The sequence below is a fragment of the Lissotriton helveticus genome, chromosome 6 (assembly GCF_964261635.1).
Source record: "Lissotriton helveticus chromosome 6, aLisHel1.1, whole genome shotgun sequence".
NCBI lineage: Eukaryota > Metazoa > Chordata > Amphibia > Caudata > Salamandridae > Lissotriton > Lissotriton helveticus.
Window position 1 is genome coordinate 1,914,028,977 of NC_136067.1, and position 23,726 is coordinate 1,914,052,702.

Consider the following 23,726-nt stretch of genomic DNA (forward strand, 5'->3'; position numbering starts at 1 on the left):
ATGAGGGCAGTTTCAGTGCTGTGCTTGGCTCGGAAGCCGGATTGTGAGGAGTCGAGGGATTTGTTGGTTTCGAGGAATGCGGCAAGCTGGATGTTGACCGCTTTCTCGATGACTTTGGCCGGGAAAGGAAGGAGTGAGATAGGGCGGTAGTTTTTGAGTTCGGTGGGGTCAGCTGTGGGTTTTTTCAGGAGGGCGCTGAGTTCGGCATGTTTCCAGCTTTCCGGGAAGGTTGCGGAGTTGAGGGAGCAGTTGATGACGTCTCGGAGGTGCGGTGCTATGATGGAGTCTGCTTTGTTAAAGATGTGGTGAGGGCATGGGTCTGTGGGGGATCCTGAGTGGATGGAGTTCATCAGACGGATGGTGTCCTCAGTGGAGATTGTCTTCCAGTCATTGAGGATGTTCAGGGGTGGAGGGGGTCCTGCGGGGGGTTGGGTGGATTGGTCTTCGGGTCGGTTGTCGAAGCTGTTGTGGATGTCTGCAATTTTGCTGTGGAAGAATGAGGCTAGGGAGTCGCAGAGGGCTTGAGAGGGGGTGATGTCGTTGGAGTTGGCTGAGGGGTTGGTAAATTCCTTGACGATGTTGAATAATTCCTTGCTGTTGTGGGCGTTGTTATCTAGTCGGTCCTTGAAAGCAGCTTTCTTGGCATTCCGGATCAGTTGGTGGTGTATGCGGGTGGCGTTTTTGAAGGCGTCCTTGGTGCTGGTGGTTGGGTCTTTTTTCCAGGTCTTCTCAAGGGAGCGGCAGAGTTTCTTGGATTTCTTAAGATCATCGTTGAACCAGGAGGCCTTCTTGCTGCCTAGTTTGATTTGTCGTTTTTTCTGTGGTGCTAGGATGTCGGCGCTGTTGGATAACCATTGGGTGAGGTTGGTGGCTGCTTGGTCTGGATTTGAGGAGTGGGCTGGGGGGTTAAGAAGAAGCGATGAGGAGATCTGGTCGATGGTGATTTTGTTCCAGTTTCTTTGCAGAGTCGGTTGGGGGTGGTTGTTGGATGTGGGCTTGTTGTAGGTGAAGTGAACGCAGCTGTGGTCAGTCCAAAGGAGAGCTGTGGTGTGGCTGAAGGAGACGTGTTTGCTGGAGGTGAAGATAGGATCGAGTGTGTGACCTGCGATGTGGGTGGGGGCAGTAACAAGCTGCTTAAGTCCGAGGTTGGCGAGGTTGTCCAAAATGGTGGTGGTGTTGCGGTCGTTGTTCTCCTCCAGGTGAAAGTTGAGGTCTCCCAGAAGGATGTACTCTTCGGAGGGGAGCGCGTGAGGAGTGATGAAGTTACACTTCATGGGCATTCAAGGTCATCTAGTGTAATGTGTTTATTTAGCAAGATATGTTTCTGTTTGTTCAATTTTGATTTATACTATTTTATTTTATAAGACTTCATCTGTTTATTTTCTATTCTGTTCTAGTTCCTCTTCTATTTTATTTTATTTGTTTTCCTTCTATTAGGTTCTACATTCATTCTCTTTCCTTTAATTCAAGTTTGTTCCGTCTATATCTTTAGATATCATTGGTATCTATTTTATCATATTCTATTTTATACTATTTTACTTTCCATTGATTACTGTTTATTATGTTCTGAGGTTATTCTCTTCTTTTTTTTATTCCTTTATGTTCAATTCAATTCTACTCTGTTCCATATGTCCAACAGTGTCTTATTCAGTTTTCGTTTAGGCCATACTGTTTATACTAGTTGCAAGTATCAATTTTCACAACACTAAATAAATAATGGAGAAGGAAAATAAAATCCAGTTTTCTGTTTTGTAATTCAGCTTAGCACTTCCTGGTGTGGAAGGAGTATGCCAAACTGAATAAATCTAGATTTCCTGACACAGGATGATTTGCTGGATAGAACCAACATGATGGGTGTGTGGGGTAATAGGGTGAATCAGCAGGGACATGGCTTGCACCCTCCCATGTCTATCAATGCCCGGCAGACTGCAGTTGGTTGCATGATTAATTCCTTGTCATGGACTAAATATGTGTTTATAGAATAAGAAGCTGACCTTAATCTCCATGGATACACATCATGTTTCACAATAGTAATGTGTTAGAAGGAACAAGTATCAAAGACAATTGTGCTTATATTTCTTTTTTATTTACTCAGAACAATATTCGTGACAGCGTCCCCCCTGAATACAGAAGTGCAACAGAGGTTTTTCATAAGGATCCGGCCTCCGGCGTCCAGCTCTTTCAGGTTAATATTAATGCTGCACTACTTTTGTACCGAGACCAGTGTTGATCAAATTCATTCTGCATCACATCGGCATTAATGTACTGTTTACAGTTGAAAACAATTATTTTCTCTTATTCTCATTTTCATGTATGTGAATAATGTTTACAATGTGCCAGTTAAAAGTGATATAAAGACAGAGGGAGCAAAGCCACATAATGTATTTACTATAGCATTATTGAAAATACTTTTCTTCACACAGGTTTGTCCAGTATTACATTTAAGAAACAAATCGAATCCAGTGGATAAAGTTGAGCTAGCAAACACTAATTAGTACATAAAAGATGTAGCATCTCTCAGGATAGTTCACATAGAAGCCCAGCAATGAACAGACGGTTTGCCTGATCTAGCGCCTATCAAAAGTACCTAATATAGCACTATGGTCACTAGTAATTCATATTGTTTATTTCTACAAAATCCTTCGATTGCATGCAGTCTCAAAATGTATCCTCTATATTCCTAAAACCCTGCTGGAAAAACTGTCCTGACCCATTGTTACCTCTCCTTTTCCCTGTAAACAGTGCTCTCCTCCCCTTTGCATGCCTACTCACTGAGCACCGCCTTCTCTAAGTAACATGAATGTTTGCCTTCATCTCTCTTAATGCACTTCTGCAAACTAGCCACAACTCCTTTCAAAGTTCATAACCTCTCATTTGAAAGCCATAACCCTGAAACCTAACAATACCACTCCTGCTCATCTATTAATGCCACCAATCCAACAGCATGAACTCAGTCACCACCCGCACCAATGCTCACACTTAACTCCTCAATGTCATGACAAAGAAATTGGAGTAAATGTATGGAATGGTTAGGCTGAGAGTGCAGGCCTTGTCCAAATAACATTCATACACATTTAGAAAATGTCAGACCTAATCCAGTCTATGGCACACTCAGGTCTGCGTATAACACGCTCTATATAGGCCAATGTGTTCAACAGCAACAGGGATGTTATTTCTCCTCCTTGAATGATGATGGGAAGCTGTCTCAGCCCGGGCTGGCACACACGATGGGTGGTGGGGTAGGGTGGGGGCTGAATCTCTATGAGCGTTGCACGCCTCGTGGCAGATGAGTGACAGATTCCAGCTTTTCCTTTGCTCCCACTCGCTCTCCACTGGTATGAATTGGAGCACCGCTCTCCACTCTTGTTTCTTGCTTACCTTTCTCTTTCCATAAAAGATTCGGCGCACCAGTCTGTAGCAAGGGGGTTGAGGGACTTATAGTAACTGTCTCGAGGCCTTGGAGTGTGTATGTTGGAAAGACAGGACAGGTGTGATCGGCCAGACTGGCGGAACAACGAATAATTGAGCTGCCAAGGTGCCGCTCTTCACCCTCGTGCAGAGGCATGTGACTCTAGCATCCAAGATGGCGGGAAGCAGTGGTGCACTGATACAGCGCCCCTAATGGAAAACTGTCTCACCAACGCTACCCAACACCACAATACTTACCATTAATCATAAATCACTTACAAAGGCCCATAAACCAACGAGACAATTTTTTGGGCGACTGAATCATGTGACCTAATTAAACAGAACTATTCACAACTATTTACATATTTATATACAACTGCAGTTTATCTTTTCTCACCATGGTTTTAAACAAATATCATTATAATTAAGTCATTAAGGCAAATGGATCAACTGATGGTAACTAGACCATGAATAAACAAGACCAGCTTGTCGTTTCAAAATCTAATTTTATTTTTACTTTATTATTCAAGAAAGTGCATTTTATTAAGAATCTTTATTTTATTAGCAATAAGAAAGCAGCATTTATAAGGAAATGATTTATTAGACTGACATCTTCAAAGCAAATCAGTAAGCATGAATTAAAGCAAAATAACAGTTTCCATTCCCTCGAACTATTTCCCTGACTACTCTTTCTCCACCTAGAGGGAAAAATCAATTAAAGACTGCTGTCCTTACGTGAGCCAGAAGTCCGACAGCATGTCACGTCAATCAGGTATGAGAGAGCATCAGCACCCTCCTGCCCATGGGGTCAGGTTTTATACCTTTCTATCTAGCTAAACTTTCTACAAATTACATATTTTCTCAGAAATCCACGCCGCTCATTGGCTGCGCCATGTCAGTCCACGATTAAGGCGTTAGGTCATCTCCGTTTCTAAACCAAGTTCAGGCTTTTCTTAAGCCCTATTGTCCTCTGCTTTCGTGTCATTTGGCTTCCTCAAAAGAGAAACATTTCTCTCGAGTTACAGTTCGCAACTTCCTTGCTTTAGCAATCTTGCTGGTTTGTTTCCTGTCCTTGAGCCTTTGTCTCCAAGAGCACGTTTAGCACAACTTATTAAACTGCATTTTCTGACAAAAATGTCAACGTGGCAAAAGTTTTCCACTTCTGAATATGTGCAAGGCTCCACTCTGGACAAGTTTTCGAAACGCCATTTCTTTAGCATGCCTTAGGCCTGACTCGGAAACTATTATTCAAACAAACACAAAACATCAATTAATTAGAGAATTGAGACCCATTCTGTTACCCACCCCCTTTGCTAATTATAAACCCGTCAATTTATGTTACCTAGCTGAGCACACAAAGCAGCATTCATATCTACCTTCTTCTTTTAGACCGCAGGGATTAGCCACAAGCTTTTGTCATAGAAAAGACATAACATAAGCCAACAAAATAAGCACATGCCATTAATTAAACGGCCGCATTTAATACTGACAAAGACAATAGACAAGGTTAGTTTATTAGTTTCTTTGCATCTGCAACGTAGAGCACATAAGTTCATCCCACGTGTTTTCTGAATGAATGCATTTTAAAACTAGGTTGATTAGTAAATTCACCACATGCTTATTAATACTGTTACATTTATTATCGAAGTTTAACTTTGCGAGTTTAAACAAAAAGTTTTTCATCACCTCGCTCCATCAACTCCCTCATCTGGTGATTTCAAAATCACCAAACAATACCCAAAAATTTTAGAAAAATTTTCAACCCTTGAACATGTTTTGGACTTTCTTGATATTAGTATTTCTAAACTTGCGATTCAGCTGTTTGTCTGCAACTCTCATATTGAGATCTACGAAACTCTTCTAATTCTATTTCTTTTTCTTTTTCTTTTCTGAGTTTGTAAATTCTTTTCTTTTCCCTTAGATATTTCTTTCTCTTGTGTAACATGCAACTAATTTTTAACAAAAGTATCACTACGACTATGACTATAAAGGGACACAGTATTTTACCTACGATTGAACTACCAATCTCTAAGAACCAGTTTCTGATTGCTGCAAATCTTTTGCTCAAACGTTCTGAAAATTTTTCATCTTCTAAAGGAACAACTTCAGCATGTAATTCTGTAATATTCTTGATATACATGTCTATATTTTGACTCTTGTCTGGAATATATGTGCAGCAATGCTGGACATGTAAAATTCCACAGACTCCACCTTCTTTTGCGAGCAGAATGTCTAATGAAAGACGGCTCTGCATTACCATTGTTCTCATGGCAATACGTTCTGTATTAACTAATTGAAATCCACTAGCAGTATCAGTAGACAATCTATCAACAATTGTAGACATTTTTCTGATCTTAACTGCATTCAGGGTCATACCCACCAAAGGTATTACTGCACCAAATATGTCACCCAAAATTTCTGAAAAGCTTTCCCTTCTAAATCTAGTCAGATGATTACTGATTTCAAATGAACCTTTTGTATTTCTATCTACATGAAAAAACTTTGGAAAAACTAAACCTATATAACAAGTGCCATACCAGTGATCGGGAAGATTATAATAAGCTTTATTCCCTCGCACAAAATAAATTCCGGGAAAAATTGGATCTTTACCTCCCTTAAATCCCCACCCCCTAGGATTTGATAAGAATCTTCACATTGACTACCACCTACAAAGTAATTATCAAACAGAGTATTATCTCTTCTTATGCAAACTTTTCCACTAACAGGTTTGTCTATATGAATTGCAACATTTCCGTTTCTACCATTGAGCTTTTCATCTTCGATCTGCCAAAACTTAGATTTGGTTTGTTTCAGCATCCCATTTCGCTTATAAATTGCCCTTCTCTCTTCTACCAAATTCAAAAGTGATTTTTCTTCCGACCTCAACTTACATGTTAAATTATTTCTAAAAGCATACTCATAAGTAAGTTCATTAGTTACCATGAAAAATTCCCTCATCTGTTTAGCATGTTTCAGTTTATTCAAGCTGTTATCAACTTTTAGATTTGCAAAAATCTCTTCAAAATTAGAGTAGTAATATTCTAAACGACCTGTCTGATAAAACAAACTAGCTATTACACTACAAGTGATGCCATAAGTAAGAGGAAGCATATTGTAGGTCACCCCTTCAGAGACAGAAGCGGATAATTTCACACAAATGTAACAATCTTTCACATCCATTACCTTAACATATTCAGATAAAAGTCTTGAAAAGGTATTACTAAAAAAACCTCCAACAGATCTATCTTGGTGAATCTCTGGTTTATGCTCAATGATTTTATTAGTCTTGCCTACTATATCATGGCTGTCTTGTTTAGCCACAACTTTACTAGTCATATTAGTTTTGTACTCTTCCTTGTCAATTCCGAAAGGAACAATTACAGCTAAAATCAACCAAACCAAAATTATCAGAATTACACATATAGAAGACATTTTGCAACATCTCCTGACAATTGAACATCTCGAATTAATATTAGTAGAAGGCATCTTTACTTTGAAACAAGAGCCTTTCAACAAAATCAGTCATTATCACTTGTATCATCTAAATCTTCTTGGCTACTGCTATTCACTTCAACTACTGGTGGGATAATAATATAAGTCCACTCAGGTGACTTATACTTTTGATTAGGCTTTATTACTCTCTTTGCTCTATTATTTATCACTTCTATTTTCTTTCCTGCTTTTTCTTATCTGAGTCTCCTCCCTTCTGACTTCTGACTTGAGATCTCATTAACTTGCTCTTTTGATCTATTCACCAATTTGAATTTCAGACTCTCATTTTCATTTGGCCAATTATCTCCTTTTCTAAATAATTTCTTCTTTGGTTCAGTCAGATTACACTCTGCTCTCCAAGTTCTTTTCCTTGAACTTTTCACTTTGGATTCATCATCACTTTCTGCAATGACAGTTCTAGATCCAGGTACTTCTTTACTCGGCAGTTTCACTCTGTTAGGAACATGATCCTTATAACTGCTACTCAGAATTTCGTCTTCTTCTTCTTCAATTACTTCCAACTTCCCAGATTCAGAATTTTCGTTCCTTCTTCCAGAGCTTCCAATCTGCTTTTCAATACTCTCCTGATCTTGAATCACCTCTTTTTCAGCTTCTTTTTCTGCTTCTTGATCTAACAGATCTTCATCATTTTCAGAGTCTTGTATCACAATCTGTTCAATTTCTTCATTCAATGCCTCATTCGCATTTGAATTTTCCAGATGTCGACTTCCCTGTCGATCTTCAGAATCTGGATTTCTTTCCGGCTCTTCTTCAGAATCTGAATCAGCTGTAGTGTCACCTTCTTCAGGATTTTCAGGTGTTGGCACACGTATGGTATGACTAGCATGAACCCATCTCTTCAATCCTCTACACTTTACTGCATTTGTTGTGACAAGTATCACCTGTCTTGCCTTCTGCCACCTGGGTACTAGGCAATGTTCTCACCCAGTCTCCTGGTAACAGATCATGAGCTTGTTCCTTTTCTTTTGTTATCACTTCAGTTCCCACCTGATGGAACACAGAAGTCACCACGTCAGATAGATTCTTGCAGTACTCCAAAATGACGCTATCATTAATGCTCAATAGTTTACCAACTGGAACAAATGCTTGTCTCATAACTCTGCCCATAACAATTTCATGGGGGCTCAAACCTGTTTTTCTATCTGGAGTACTTTTCAAATACATCAAAACAAGTGGAAGTGCATCAGTCCACTTCATTCCTGTAGCTAAACACATTTTGGCTATTCTATTTTTGATTGTACCATTCACTTGTTCTGGTCTGTAAGCACAGTGTAGCTTTTGCTTTATGTCGAGTGCTTCACAAATTAATTTTAGCAATCTGTTTTCAAAATGTGTGCCACGATCAGTCTCGACCGTCACTGGAAATCCATACCTTGGTATGATTTCTCTCAAAAGCAATTTTGCCACCGTAACTGAATCATTGTGACGTGTTGGTAATGCTTCCACCCATCTCGAAAACAGACAGACTATCACTAAAACATATCTTAACTTGTTATGAGGTGGCATGTCAATGAAATCAAGTTGTAATCTGGTAAAAGGACCACCCTCCCGTCCTATGGTTCCCATGCTCACAACTGTTTTTCTGTTTGGATTTATCTGCTGGCAGACAAGCATCTCTGACAAAAAAATTCTGCAATTAGTCTAAACTTTGGATTGTACCATGTCTGCCTAAACAATCTGATCATTGAATCTCTTCCAATATGTCCTGGACCATGATACATTCGAGCCATGTCAGCAATCATGCTATGCGGCATAACTGGTCTGTCATCTTTGTAAACCCAAATTCATCTTCTTCTCTCTGTCTGCAACCCGCTTTTAACCATGTGTCTTTCTCCTCATCACTTGCCTCATCTTGTAAATCTTTTACTCCTTGCCATGTCTCAACTACGGATGTTAGCATAAGTGAGTTCAAAACATGTTCATTGTTTTTTTCCCGATTAATGGACATATTATTCTTTGCACAACATTTTGCAATTTCATCAGCATATGCATTTCCTTTTGTCATATAGTCATCACCTTTTTTGTGTGCTGTGCATTTTACAACAGCAATTTTCTCTGGTATCTGAATACCATCAATCAGCCTCTTGATCAATTTTGCATTCCTGATAGGAGTTCCCGCAGAAGTTAAATAACCTCTTTGAGACCAAAGCTGGCCATAGTCATGGGCTACGCCATACTAATACTGACTATCAGTCACTATGGTAACCTTTAATTCTTTTCCTTTTTCACATGCACGAATCAAAGCAATCCATTCTGCTACTTGAGCTGAACAAATTCCTTTGAGACAGGAGGCTTCAATTACATCTGCAACTGTGCAGACAGAGTATGCTGCACTCAGAACACCTTCATCTGTTCTTAAGCATGAACCATCAACAAATAGAACATAATATGATTCAGCTAATGGGACATCTTTTATGTCCTGTCTGGGTTTAGTGCAATATTCTAATACATCCAAGCATTCATGATCAATATCATTTTCATTTCTGATTTCTGTTACAGTTCCATCAGGCAATAATGTGGAAGGATTTAAATTCACACATCTTGCAATTGATACATTATCTGATCCAAGAATAACTTTTTCAAATTTTGTTAACCTGTTACTTGTCAAATGCTGTGTTTTGCTTCTAATGAGGAGAATTTCAACTGAATGGGGTACATATACTTTTACAGGGAATCCCATTATTATCCCTTCACTTTGTTCTAAACTCACACTTGTTGCAGCTACTGCTTTTAAGCAGCCTGGTAATGTTTTTGCAACAGGATCAAGAACAGCTGAGAAATATGCTATTGGCTTTCTCAATCTTCCGTGCCTTTGAATCAAAACTGATAAAGCACAACCTTCTCTTTCACTGCAATACAGCACAAATTCCTTTTGATAATCGGTCATTCCCAATGCTGGAGCTTCACACAAACTTTTCTTTAACTGCTCAAAAGCTTCTAACTCAGTATCTGTTAGGGTAATCGGGTCTTTTATGTCTGCTTTTGTCAATCTCTGCAGTGGTTTTGCAATTACTGAAAATCCATTGACGACAATAACCTACCATTCCTAGAAACATTCTGACCTGTCTCTGTGTTTTTGGAGGTTGCATTGCCTGAATCATTTTAATTCTCTCAGTTGTTACTTGCCTGATTCCTTTTACAATTCTGTGACCAAGGTATTTTACTTCTTGTTTGCAAAACTGTAATTTTTCAGGAGACACTTTATGTCCCTCATCTGCCAAATGATTTAAAAGAATAATGGTATCTGTCACACAGTTATCTCGTATTTTTGCAGCCACAAGGAGATCATCAATATACTGCACTAACGTTGATTTTCCAGGTAAATCTAGATTTTCCAAGGATTTCTTTTGCAACTGATTAAAAATAGATGGACTTTCTGTGTACCCTTGAGGGATACGACACCATGCTAGGATACGGTCTTGGAACCTGAATGCAAAAATTTGTTGGCTTTCTGGATGCAATGGAACAGTAAAGAATGCATTACAAAGATCTATAACCGTATACCATTCTGCATCATGCAGAATCTGATAAAGAATTGCCGCTGGGTTTGGCACAACAGGGCAACATGGAACAACTATTTTGTTAACCTTTCTCAGGTCTTGAACACTCCTGAAAGTTCCATTTGGCTTTTTGATTCCCATAATCGGTGAATTACATGGACTTCTCTCAATTTCTTTTAGAACACCTTGTTTTATGAATTTTTCAATTACAGGAATGACACCTTCAATAACTTCTGCTTTCATTTTATACTGAGGAATGTTTGGATAATCTACTCCTTGTTTTACTGATATTTTTACTGGGTCAACGTTTTTCATCAAACCCATTTCGCTTCCAGTGAAATCCCAAATTTTAGCATTAACTGTCTCTTTTAATTCTTTAGGTAGATTATTTTTATCAAATACAGGAAATAATTTACTTTCTTCAGCTTCAACCATTAACATTGTTAACTTGTAAAGCCCATCTTCTTCTTGAGTTTGGAGCTCAATACCATCCGGTGAGCAATATATTTTACAGTTCATCTTACAAAGAATGTCCCTTCCTAACAAGTTTACAGGACTGCTGTCACAAACTACAAATCTATGCATGTCCTTAAATTTACCAATTTTAACTTCAACTGGTTCTGTTAAATCTGTTTTAATTTGCTTGCTGATTAGCTACACCAACTACTTGGATCTTCTCACCTGAGAGAGGCAAGTTTTCTATTTCCACTGATCTAACAGTAGAACGGGTAGCACCAGTGTCCACTAGAAAAGTGATTTCTACATCATTCACTTTACCATTCACAAATGGACCAGCCTGATCTACCTCAAGAGTGGCTCCAAGCACACACTCTTCCTCCTCTCTCGGGCACCGTCTTGGCGATCTGTTTACCTGTTCACCTCCGCAGAATCCTGTTTCTGTATTGTATCTCGGCACATTTACACAGTTTGGAAGTGGCGGTTGTGGTATCTGACTTTGCTGATTCACTACCTGTCGCTGTAGCTGTTGCTGCAGACTTATCTCATTCTGCATCTGTGGATTTAATGATGCATTTTTAAAATTTCTGGGCGGATTCTTACATTCGCGCTTCCAGTGTCCAATTTCGCCGCAATTAAAACATGGGAGTTTTTGCTTTAATTCTTCAATATTTCCCATCAATCTTGGCTTATTGAAATTACCCTTAAATTTCCCTTGATTCTGATTAACATTTTTGTTTTTTAGAGTTGCTATTTGCTGTTCAGCCACTTTCACCTGTGCCCACATAGCTTTTTCTTTTAGCTTCTTTTGTTTAGCATCTAATTCATCACTACAGTATTTTGCTTTTCTCAAAATGTCGTCTACAGAGAGTGATTGCCAGCCAACTATTCCAGATCTTATCATTTTATCAATTTCAGGTCTTAAGCCATAAACAAATCTGTATATGAAATGGCTCATATCCTTTTCACTCAATTTTTCATAACCAGTGTATTGTTTAAATACCAGTAGTAATCTTTCATAAAATGAATGTACTGATTCTTTTGGTTCTTAATTAGTTCTATCTAATTTAACCCAATCTACTTCTTTAGGGGGAATCTTATTTTTCAACCACACAATTACCTTTTCATACAGATTCATAATATCTGATGAAGGAGCACCTGTTACTTTATCTCGAGCAGGTTCTTCTTTGGGCCAATCTATAGAAATTTTACATTCTGTCCAAAGATCTGATGGGACAACTATGTCAAAGAAACCATCAAGATCAATCCACAGAACTTTTGAAACTTTCACAAATCTGTCTACTTGTCGATACCATTCCACAGGTTTTTCTTTCAGCCGAGGAAAATCATTTGTAAACAGTAAAATGTCCTGTCTTGTCCAAGGAACATGCATATACCCTCCTCCTGGTATTTCTCTCATTGGAAACTCATTTGCTACTTCTCCTCTTTCTCTTTTGCCTTCCTCTCTTTTCTTTGTCCATTTTACTCTCCACTTACTCAATTCACCCAATCTTTTTAGAAACACAATTAAATCTTTTATATGAATAATTCTTCCTGTGGTATTCATGTTTTCAATGTCTTTTTCAGAGAAATCCACTCTATAATGTTTCTGCAAATTTTTCTGTCTACTTAAATCTACTTCTAATTCAGCAGCCATTTCCTCTAATTGATCATATTTGGTTTTCGTTTTCCATTGTATGCTTTTACAAATAAATAATAATTCACCATCCTGATATAGCTTCAAACTGTCAGTCCCAATTGTACCAATAATAAATTCCTCCAAATCCGCCTTCAATTTAGCAACATCAAGTAATTTGAATTCCGAGCTCTGCGGGGTGTTTGTTAAATCAATTTTATTTATGCTCCTTTCCGGAGATCCAGAATCAGATTCTGCACCAGATGGAGTTTTATTTGACAAACTTTGATTAAAAGTTAAGTCAGGCATCATTGTTTTCTCTCGGTGAATTTCAGATAAACCTGAATAAAAATTTTCAGCCACTTTCTGAATATCTGCATTTAATGGAACAGTCAAAGCTGAATGTTTAACTTCTCTTTGATCAAATACTGGAAGAACAGGCCCAATCGTTACTGGTACTGTTACTGCTTCCATGCTTTTAGTTAACTGCTGTATTAATTCATCTTTTGATCGGAAATATTCTGAAGTATTTGGTAATTCCTCACTTCTTTCTGTTCTCATTACATTTCTTGAGGTTTCATTTCTCTGAACTGGGGTTTCAGCATAATTTCTATTTTCCCCTGATATATTAGAATTAGATCTTGTTTCTATTCTTTCGGGAGTTTTCCTACTATTCTGATTTAGTCTAGGGGATGCCTCATCAATAATTTCTCTTGGAGGAGCACTTGGGGAAGTTCCTGGCCGAACTCTTGGGGAAGACCATGAACAAACTGGTTGATTAGGTGGCAGTTTCGGTTTTGTAATATAAATCTCTTCTAAAACTGCATCTTCAAAATCACTTTCTTCACCATTTTTCTTTTGAGCACCCTTTTGATCAGCTGCCTCACCAAATCTCGCTGGATACAAACCATCACACATGTCTGCACGTCTCCATCGACGCATTCTATCCTCATGAGTTTCCCTATTAATGTCTAATCTAGTACCTCTTGTTACACCTCTACTTTCTAGTTCTAATTCAAACATTTCATCCTCCCATTCAGCTAAAGCCTCAAATTGAGTAGGTCTAGGTCTTGGTACAAGAGCCATCATTTTTTCTCTTAAGTTTTTCAAAACCTTAATGTTAAATGATCCATCTTCCGGCCATGCTAATACACCATCATTTTTGGTATATTCCATCCAATTCTCAATCCACAGACAAGTATGATAACCATATTCACCTAACATATAAGCTGCAGGTGTTTTGTACTTATAAAGTAATCTTCCACCTCGCGTTTCAATTTTCTTATCAGGTTTCAATTTATTTTTCAATTTCTGAAACCAAGAAAGCTTCTTTTTCTCTTTAACGTAATAATAATCCATGTTTTTAAACAATTCCGCTTACTTCGGAATAGATCGTAACTATTTCCTTGTTCCGCAAAACCAACCAATCCGTGCGCGAAACTCACTAACAAGCCAGTCAGGTTGAGCTTCGTCACTATTTTGCTTGGCCAATAGAATTACTGTTTTCCTGAATAAGCCAATCAGCTGCAAGCCTGCCCAGTCACATGAGCCAATCAGTGCGCGATTACTGTGACGTATGTTAGCCAATCACAGCGCGACACTAGTGACGTATACTGCCGCTGCAGCTTCTCTGTCCTCGCTCCGCTGTGACACTGACACCTCCTTTACAAAATATTTTCATAGCGCCATATTTTACAAATCTTTTCAATGGAATTCAGTTAGCAACTCCACAAAAACAAACCATTTATCTGTTTCGCTAAATAAAGTGATAGCTTTCCCAGTCATTCAGGTATTCTTTTGCGTGAAATAGAGGACGCTATTCTCACAGAATATTTAAATTTGTTGGTAAAATAAGGCTACTCTACCCTTCTAACAAGTAATAACGAACTTGTTACTTTCTGAATGCACATATAGTGACAATTCAAAATTTCACTCGATCGTATATTACAAAATCATTTACGCACTTTCAAACGGAAAAATCCCTAACCATACATACATGAATCTTGGTAGGACTTTAACCCACAGAAGAAATGTTCACTCACCAGTAAGATAGACAACGCTTCCTTACCCTTCATTCGAGCTTGGATAAAATCTACTACTCTTTTCACAGTGAGTTTTAAAACAGGACACCAGTCCCTATACTCGAAAGCTACAATTTCATAGACAATCCTCACTATACATTCTATCTTACACACCTAAAATCCCTAAACTTGTGCTGTACGTCCACAACACTAGTGATATATGACAATACCACTATTTTGAAACAGAACAAATGCACTGTGCAACTTCACCTGTTACACTACTCTTGCCGGCACAACTAGGAATTTTCACACTGCTGGAAAAAAAAACTTTCGACTAAACAAACTCAACATATGTTAAACATCGATCCTATGTAGTTACCATGTAGCATGTCAGTTACCATAGTAACCGTAACTCTGCTACCAAGAAATTGATCCAGCGCCCCTAATGGAAAACTGTCTCACCAACGCTACCCAACACCAAAATACTTACCATTAATCATAAATCACTTACAAAGGCCCATAAACCAACGAGACAAATTTTTGGGCGACTGAATCATGTGACCTAATTAAACAGAACTATTCACAACGATTTACATATTTATATAGAACTGCAGTTTATCTTTTCTCACCATGGTTTTAAACAAATATCATTCTAATTAAGTCACTAAGGCAAATGGATCAACTGATGGTAACTAGACCATGAATAAACAAGACCAGCTTGTTGTTTCAAAATCTAATTTTATTTTTACTTTATTATTCAAGAAAGTGCATTTTATTAAGAATCTTTATTTTATTAGCAATAAGAAAGCAGCATTTATAAGGAAATGATGTATTAGACTGACATCTTCAAAGCAAATCAGTAAGCATGAATGAAAGCAAAATAACAGTTTCCATTCCCTCAAACTATTTCCCTGACTATTCTTTCTCCACCTAGAAGGGAAAAATTAATTAAAGACTGCTGTCCTTACGTGAGCCAGAAGTCCGACAGCATGTCACGTCAATCAGGTATCAGAGAGCATCAGCACCCTCCTGCCCATGGGGTCAGGGTTTATACCTTTCTATCTAGCTAAACTTCCTACAAATTACATATTTTCTCAGAAATCCACGCCGCTCATTGGCTGCGCCATGTCAGTCCACGATTAAGGCGTTAGGTCATCTCCGTTTCTAAACCAAGTTCAGGCATTTCTTTAGCCCTATTGTCCTCTGCTTTCGTGTCATTTGGCTTCCTCAAAAGAGAAACATTTCTCTCGAGTTAAAGTTCACAACTTCCTTGCCTTAGCAATCTTGCTGGTTTGTTTCCTGTCCTTGAGCCTTTCTCTCCAAGAGCATGTTTAGCACAACTTATTAAACTGCATTTTCTGACAAAAATGTCAACGTGGCAAAAGTTTTCCACTTCTGAATATGTGCAAGGCTCCACTCTGGACAAGTTTTCGAAACGCCATTTCTTTAGCATGCCTTAGGCCTCACTCGGAAACTATTATTCAAACAAACACAAAACATCAATTAATTAGAGAATTGAGACCCATTCTGTTACCCACCCCCTTTGCTAATTATAAACCAGTTAATTTATGTTACCTAGCTGAGCACACAAAGCAGCATTCATATCTACCTTCTTCTTTTAGACAGCAGGGATTCTCCACGAGCTTTTGTCACAGAAAAGACATAATATAAGCACACGAAATAAGCACATGCCATTAATTAAACGGCCGCATTTAATACTGACAAAGACAATAGACAAGGTTAGTTCATTAGTTTCTTCGCATCTGCAACGTAGAGCACATAAGTTAATCCCACGTGTTTTCTGAATGAATGCATTTTAAAACTAGGTTGATTAGTAAATTCATAACATGCTTATTAATACTGTTACATTTATTATGGAAGTTTAACTTTGCGAGTTTAAACAAAAAGTTTTTCATCACCTCGCTCCATCAGAACCAAAGCTGGGATAAGTATCCGGTGCAAAGCGCCCGGGCAGGAATACTCCCGGATTTCACGTGTTGGGCGATGGCGTGCACTGCACGTGTGGTTTGAGGGACACGCCTTTTACCGCGTAGCAATATGCCATATTCTAGAATACCGTGCCGCCTGGGTCCTCTAATCAGTCGTAAAAAAGATTACTTGTGAAGGGGGCCATAGAGATAAGTAAGAAGGACCACTTCTGGACACAGCTGCTACGAGCATCCACGGGATGGAAAACGTCCTGGGCTCTGTTAGAGAAACACCAGATACAGAGGAATCTGTTAATTTAGTGGCAGGCCGACTTAATTAAACAGGGCTAGCATGCAGACCTCTGCTTTACCTGAAAGGGAGCACGGGAGAACAGTAATGGCGAGAAGCGAGGCAGGTCCGAGTGCCGGGCAGTCAGGTAATCAAGATAGTGAGAGCTGATTTAAATACACGTCAAAGCATCTCACATGATAGTAATGGTGATAGGCTCCACCTCTAGTTCAAGGACCCGGTAACCAGCAGAGCTAGTCCCGTTCTATAAGAGGGAGCATGAAAGCAAGAGGGGGCATCGAACCTTCCAGTGAGGGGAAATTTATTTCAGTAAACAAGTCAACACGTAAATGATGCTCAAAGAAAAAGAAAAAAAATTAAAATAATAGCCAGAAGAAATTGTTTCATTAAAAAAACGTCCGATCAGGATGGATAGGGATTTCTGTCTACCAGGGGCCAGTCCCAGGGAGTCTGATGATGGCATTTTCCCAAGGAAGGGTCTAATTAAGTCCCTTATTTTTAGTGTTAAGGGCAAAAATCCTAAATACTTCTCTTTTTTCCCCGCATTGCGATTACATCATTGCCCATTTGAGGGCGTATTTTTTCAAGAATAGTTCAACGGTGGTCTCCTTCAGTGTGGCTTGCTTCCAACCGATGACTAAATGTGCAGCTAGTTGGCGTAGACTGATGTTAGATTCATGTTCGCCCATGAAAACTCTGCATTCTCTGGTAGTTTCCCCTACATACGCCAGATCAAAGGGGCATACAATGGCGTATACAAGATTGGACGTGCGGCAATTTGTCATATCTTTCAGAAATACAGTCCTGTTGTTAATTTAGATGTGATCGCCGACTATCGCGTTGGCAGAAGCATGGCATTGTGGTTGCCCTTAATCGGTTGGCCTCCAGTTATGGATCTTTGTGCAAAATTGTTTGTCTCAGGTATTTTGGCTTTAACCAAGATATTTTGCAAATTCTTGTTTCTCTTGAAGGCAAACAACGGTTTGGGTATATGCTCACACTGATGGTCCAGGTGTAGGAGGTGCCACTATGAGATGATAATTTCGCATGCCTTATGCTCAAACTGGGAGTGTTTGGTGACGCATACTAGTTGTCTACTACTTCCTTGTTTTTGGGTTGGAACATCGTGCCGCAATCATAATATTGCGCTCTTCTTAGTGCGTCTTTGATGAGTTTGTGAGGATATCCCCTCTTGATCAGTTTTGAGTGGAGTGGTGCAGAAGGTGACCAGACAGTCCAAATCCAGAACTTGGATGTGGGCCAAAATGTGCTCTTACAACTGAGAGGACACCGAGACCTAATTGCTCACCGATCCATTCCTGGTGCATCGCCGGTCAAACTGACTTTTCAGCAACTCCCGCTGTGTTTGTCTCTGCAGCAGCAAATCCTGTTCAATGGCTCATGGAGCTCTCGTCGAATTCCAAATAAAAGACTATTTCTGAATGTAGAAATCTTTACCGCAGCTTCTTTTAGTGGCGCCCGATGACATTGTCTCCTCCGTGGACACCGCCGACTGCCGTGCCCCACTAAATTTCACCTTCTCTGGCATTTTTTTCTTTAAATTATTTCTAAGCCCAAATGTAAGTAGAGACTGGGACCACTCCACTTTGAGAATCCAAATCCTGCTCTATCACCGTCGTCCATAACGTTTGACTTTGCCCCAGTGTGTGGTTCGATTTCCCTGGTGGGCACTTCTATCTTTATGGTGCTATTTTTCACTTAAAGCTTTAAAAAGTAATGACTCTGGTTCTACTGATTAAATGTTTGTCATTTTGGTGGCAAATAATTTATTCAAATTTACTACATTTTTCTAAATTAGTTTGTGAATTTTCTTGAGTTGTGTTTCACATTCTTACTTTTTTAAGTGTTGGATGAATATTTACACATTAACTCTAAGTTAGGCCTGACTGTTTTTGTGCCAGAGGGTTAAGCACAGGTTATTATAGTGACCTTTTGTGGTTCACCCTGACAGGGATTGTGGCTGTTGCTGCACCCACTTCAACCAACAACCCAATTTCCCACAATCTATCAATTGAACATGGGTAAGTCAGAGAAGAAACCTGTAATCAACAGATATATATTTACGTATTGCTATGGTCACACGAGAATAAACACTTTGGGGGTCATTATGATGGCGGATTTCCCGCATACTCCGGGCCGGCGGAAGCCACCGCCGGCCCGGAGTATGCGGGAAATCCGCCAAGGAGGCCTGAAAGACCCACCGCCAAATCAGGATGGCTGGTGGGTCTCACAATCTGTCCGCCGCTTTTCCGCCGCGGTCGGAAGGCGACCACGGCGGAAAAGCACTAACATGGCAGGCGGTGTCTATAAGACACCGCCAGCCATATTAGGATGTAGGGAAAGTAATGCTTTTCCGCGGCGGGTTTTCCGCCGTGGAAAAGCATACAGACAATCACTTTGGGGGCCCGTTGCGGGCCCCCTGGGTGAAGGTTGCGTGGGGGGTACACATGGGGGGGTACCTATGGTACCCCCCTGCCTTTGCGTGCACGAAGCGGCAGGCCCCGCGCGGTGCCTGCCGCTTTGTGCATGCAAATGCACAGCTTTCGTTTTTTACATTGCGGCGGGTGCTGCTTCAAGCAGCACCCGCCGCAATGTAAAACATACAGGATGTGACCGCCAGGGTGGCGGTCACATCCTAATTGCCATGGAGGGACCGCCGCTGCCCATGCGGACGGTCCCTCCTACTCAGGGGTGGCGGACGGACGCAAGTACGTCCGCCATCCTAATCGGCCCCTATATGTGTAACATTGTGACATTATTGTATTTCCGCAATATTCTGAAAATATCCTAGTCACTTGAAAACTTACCAAAGAGACTTATTTATAACTGATACAATTTATTGTGTTACAGGAGGTACCTGCAGGACAGTCCCCTGAAGATATGGTGGGACGGCCTCTAATGCACCTATCAGCTGCAAAGCATGCAAGCGGCGAGGCTGTGTACTGTGATGACATCCCACATTATGAGAATGAGCTCTACCTTGCACTGGTGACCAGCACCAAAGCTCATGCAAAACTCATGTAAGGAGGAACTCTGCCACTATTAATATATCACATCAGGGTCTGCCATATGTTGAAAAAAATCTGTGGAATATTTTTACACGTCTGTGCATTAATATTATAAGAAGTTAGAGTAATACCCAACCTATTTTTCCTGGTATGTTTATGAGGAAGTTATCACACTTTGTTATGCTATGTGTATTTGTAAAATGCACTATCCCCCACAAATGTATCCTGGCACTGAGCAGGTATGTGTGCTAAGCCCTTCCTATGGTAGGTTGGTTAGTTGAAAAGCCAGGTCTTCAACATCTTGCAGAATTTAAGAAGAGAGGAGGAGGCTCTGATTGGAGTGGGAGGGCATTCCACACTCTAGTAGTGAAGTATGAGAAAGCCCATCTCCTGATTTGGTTCTGTGTATGCATGGGAGTGCGCGAGTAGGAATCCTGTGGAACTTGGGGTTTGGGTGGTTGATGGAAGTTGATAAGATTTTGTAGGTAGGTGGGGCATGAGTTTTGTAGTGCCTTGAATGTGTGTGTGTGAGGAGTTTGAATTGAGCATGTTTGTGTATTGGAAGCCAATGAATTTCCCACAGGTGTGGTGTGATGTGAGTTCTGTGTTTGAGCATGAGGATGAGTCTGGCCCCCGAGTTCTGGGTGGTTTGTAGTCTTCTAGTGAGTTGCTTTGTGATCCAGGTGTAGAAGGTGTTTCCATAGTCCAACTTGCTGGCAACGTTTGTGTGAGTTACAGTTTATCTAGTGCTATTTTAAGATCTTCCTCAGGATCTTCTGGGTATTGAAGCAGGATGCAGAGGCGGCGTTGACTTGTGCGGTCATGTCCATGTCGATGATTATTCTGAGGTTCCTGGTGCAGATTCTGTGTGTGGGTCCGAGTTTGTCCAGTCACCAGTTGGAGTCCGACTGTGAGGTGCTTTCCCAAAGATCACTACTTCTGTTTTGTCGGTTTTGAGCTTGAGACAGTTGTCTTTCATCGAGTTAGGGGCGTTGGTCATGAAGGGGATGAATTTGTTTCCTGTGTTTAGGGGTTTTGTTCCTCGGGGACCTTCTAACTGAAATTTTACTTTTTAACAATTTCTGGGAGAAACATTTAAAATCTCAAGTAAAAATGCTGTCATCATCCAAATTATGTTGAGCTCCTTCTCGCAAAAATAAAGTGATTCATTTAACATTATACAAATTATTACTGGATATTTTAGATGACACCTGTGGTAGAAGGACTGAAGCAGACCTGGTGAGTAGTTCCAGAGACCTTTATTATAAGTGCGGAGAGAGACGAGAGAGAACTCTTCCTTGCAGGAGTGGAGGGTAACTGCTTGGGAACAGAACGCTCATAAGCAAGTACAAACATAGAATGGAAATGCAGGTCCATTCTTAGAAACACTGTACATTCTTAGAAACACTAGACAGGGAACATGTACTACATATCTTCTCCCTATCCAAAGGCAAAGTAACAAAGGCAAAGTGTAAGAAGTAAAAGGTAAAAAAAAGAAGAAAAAATTAACAGACAAAATCCTTGAGATAAAAAGGTGGCCTGCAGCACCTGAGAGAGCGGGAAGCACAGGACCCTTCAGAGCCTGACACAGTGCTACGGTTTTGGGGAGAATACGAACCGCCTGAGGAAGAACTCACAGGAATCAGCGAATCTCCCCAACCAAGAACCGTACCATACAGCCTAGGAAGGGAGGCATCCTCAGGCTCCTGAGCTAGAACATAGCCGCTACCGCTCAGAGAACTTGCATGCTTACTCTGCTCATCGAGCACAAACCTCTTTGGTAGAGGGCACTCGTCGGAAGTTCCAACATTCACAATTGTTTAATATGACACAGTGATTGAGAACTTTTTTGACAATGAAGTGCCCTTTAAACTTTGAGAGACCTCTCCCAACTCTGCCACTATTGATCTTGACTAGATCACCTATGTTGAAGCGACAAGGAATATCTAAAACCCATTTGGGTACCGACTGAACATCACGCAGAGTAACTAATTGTTTCATCCACAAGGGAACCAATTTTGAGCTGGGGGTCCTTCCTCCCATTAATTCAAAAGGAGACATTTCTCCGTCAACAAGGGGAGTGGTCCGAAAAGCCCAAAGCATTTCACTCACCATCTTACATACAACCGCACCATTGGCAGTGACCATCTGGATGATCCCCTTCACAACTTCATTGGCCCTCTCACACATACGGTTCCCTTGAGGATTGTAGAGGGAGGTGTGGTGATGGGAGACCCCACAATTTCTCAAAAAGGTTTGCATCTCCCTTGACACTAACTGGGTGCCATTGTCCGTAATGAGGGCAGAAGGGATGCCTGTGTCCCTAAACAATTCACCCAGGAACCTGACGGTACTCTCAGTAGTTATATGATTTGTGAATTCAACGACCAACCATTTGGAAAAACGTCTACCGCCACCAAGCCATATCTGTCTCTTTTGTGTAGCTCTCTCATGGGGCCAATGAAATCTAAGCCAATGCTGTGCCAAGGTAAGCCGGGGTTCTCTATGTGTGTACTGTTGGTCCTGCAACTTACTTTTAGCCTCTTCTCACCCTCCTTGCACACAGGGCTGTTCACTACCCAATCAACCACTTGTGCATCTAGGCCAGGCCCCCAGAAATTATTTTTCAGGCAAAGTTGTGTGAGGGCTTGGCCAAGGTGACCTTCGTGGGCTAACACGCCATCACCACCTAGTGACAACTCATCTCGAATTTTGGCGCAAGGTCTGACTGAGGCTGGGAGACAACTTTCCCTTCTGGGACTGGACTTCAGTAACTTGACTACTTCCTTTAGGGTGTGATCATTCACCATCTCGCACTCCAAATCGCTGGCACCAAACACACCTTCCCGCACAAAGACAGCATCATCTATTGAGGCTACTGCAATATCTTCTTCAATATCAGGGGTGGGGGGGTCAGCAACAGACTTCAAATCAACTGACATCCTAGAGAGACAGTCAGCCTGGACCTTCCTCCAGCCTTGAATGTACTCCACCTGGTATTGGAATTATTGGACTTTCAATGCCTATTTAGCGAGTCTCGCTGACCCTTTTCCAGTACCACCAGGGATAAGGACTTTGATTAAGGGTTTGTGATCGGTACTTAGAAGGAATTTGGTACCCCACAAGTAAGTCTGAAAGTATTCTACGACCCAAGACACAGGAAGTGCCTCCCTCTCGATAACAGAATAGTTCATTTCTTCATCGGTCAATGTCCTGGAGGCAAAAGCTACTGTCCTTTCAGACCCGGCTCTACATTGAGTTAACATAGCCCCTAATCCAGTGGCACTTGCATCCACTGTAAGGATGGATTTGCAGTTAACGTCAAAAGGAGACAAAATATTAGCTTCACAAATCTCTTTTTTGATATCGTTAAAACATTGTTGCTGTTGAACATTCCATAAAAAACTCACCCCCTTTTTGAGCAAAGATCGTAAAAATGCAGTTTTGTCAGAGAAATTTCTTACAAATTTAGAATAGTAATCTATTAGGCCCATAAATGATCGCTATTGGTCTTTGTCAGCGGGGGGTGGAGCTAAATCTATGGCATTACACAAGTTTTTCTTTGGTGTGACACCTGAGGCGCTGATGGTATAACCCAAGTATTCGATCTGGTCAACGAGGAACTTGCATTTCTCTTTGCGAAGGGTAAGCCCAACTTTGGACAACCTTTCAAGAACAATTCTGAGGACGGTGTTGTGTTCCTCAACTGATTGACCATAGATTATGATATCGTCCTGAAAGTAAATTGTGTTGTCTACATCTTTGAAAATGTCAGAGACCATGCGTTGAAAGACGTTGGCGGCTGAACTTAGCCCAAAAGGCAAACGTGTAAATTGGAATATCCCCCCTGGGGTGATAAATGCTGTGAGGTGTTTTGAGTCTTTGTGTAGATTTATCTGATGGTATGCGCTTTTGAGGTCGAGCT

General features: G+C 40.5%; 1 protein-coding gene across 1 annotated transcript in view; it reads left to right on the forward strand.

Moving 5' to 3' along the window:
• LOC144762933 (xanthine dehydrogenase/oxidase-like) overlaps positions 1–23,726 on the forward strand; it is a 1,098,251-nt gene that overhangs the window by 258,266 nt on the left and 816,259 nt on the right. The window contains exons 15-16 of the mRNA XM_078648234.1: positions 2,096–2,185; positions 19,644–19,813. Coding sequence (XP_078504360.1) covers positions 2,096–2,185; positions 19,644–19,813 — 260 coding nt within the window. The remainder of the gene's footprint in view (positions 1–2,095; positions 2,186–19,643; positions 19,814–23,726) is intronic.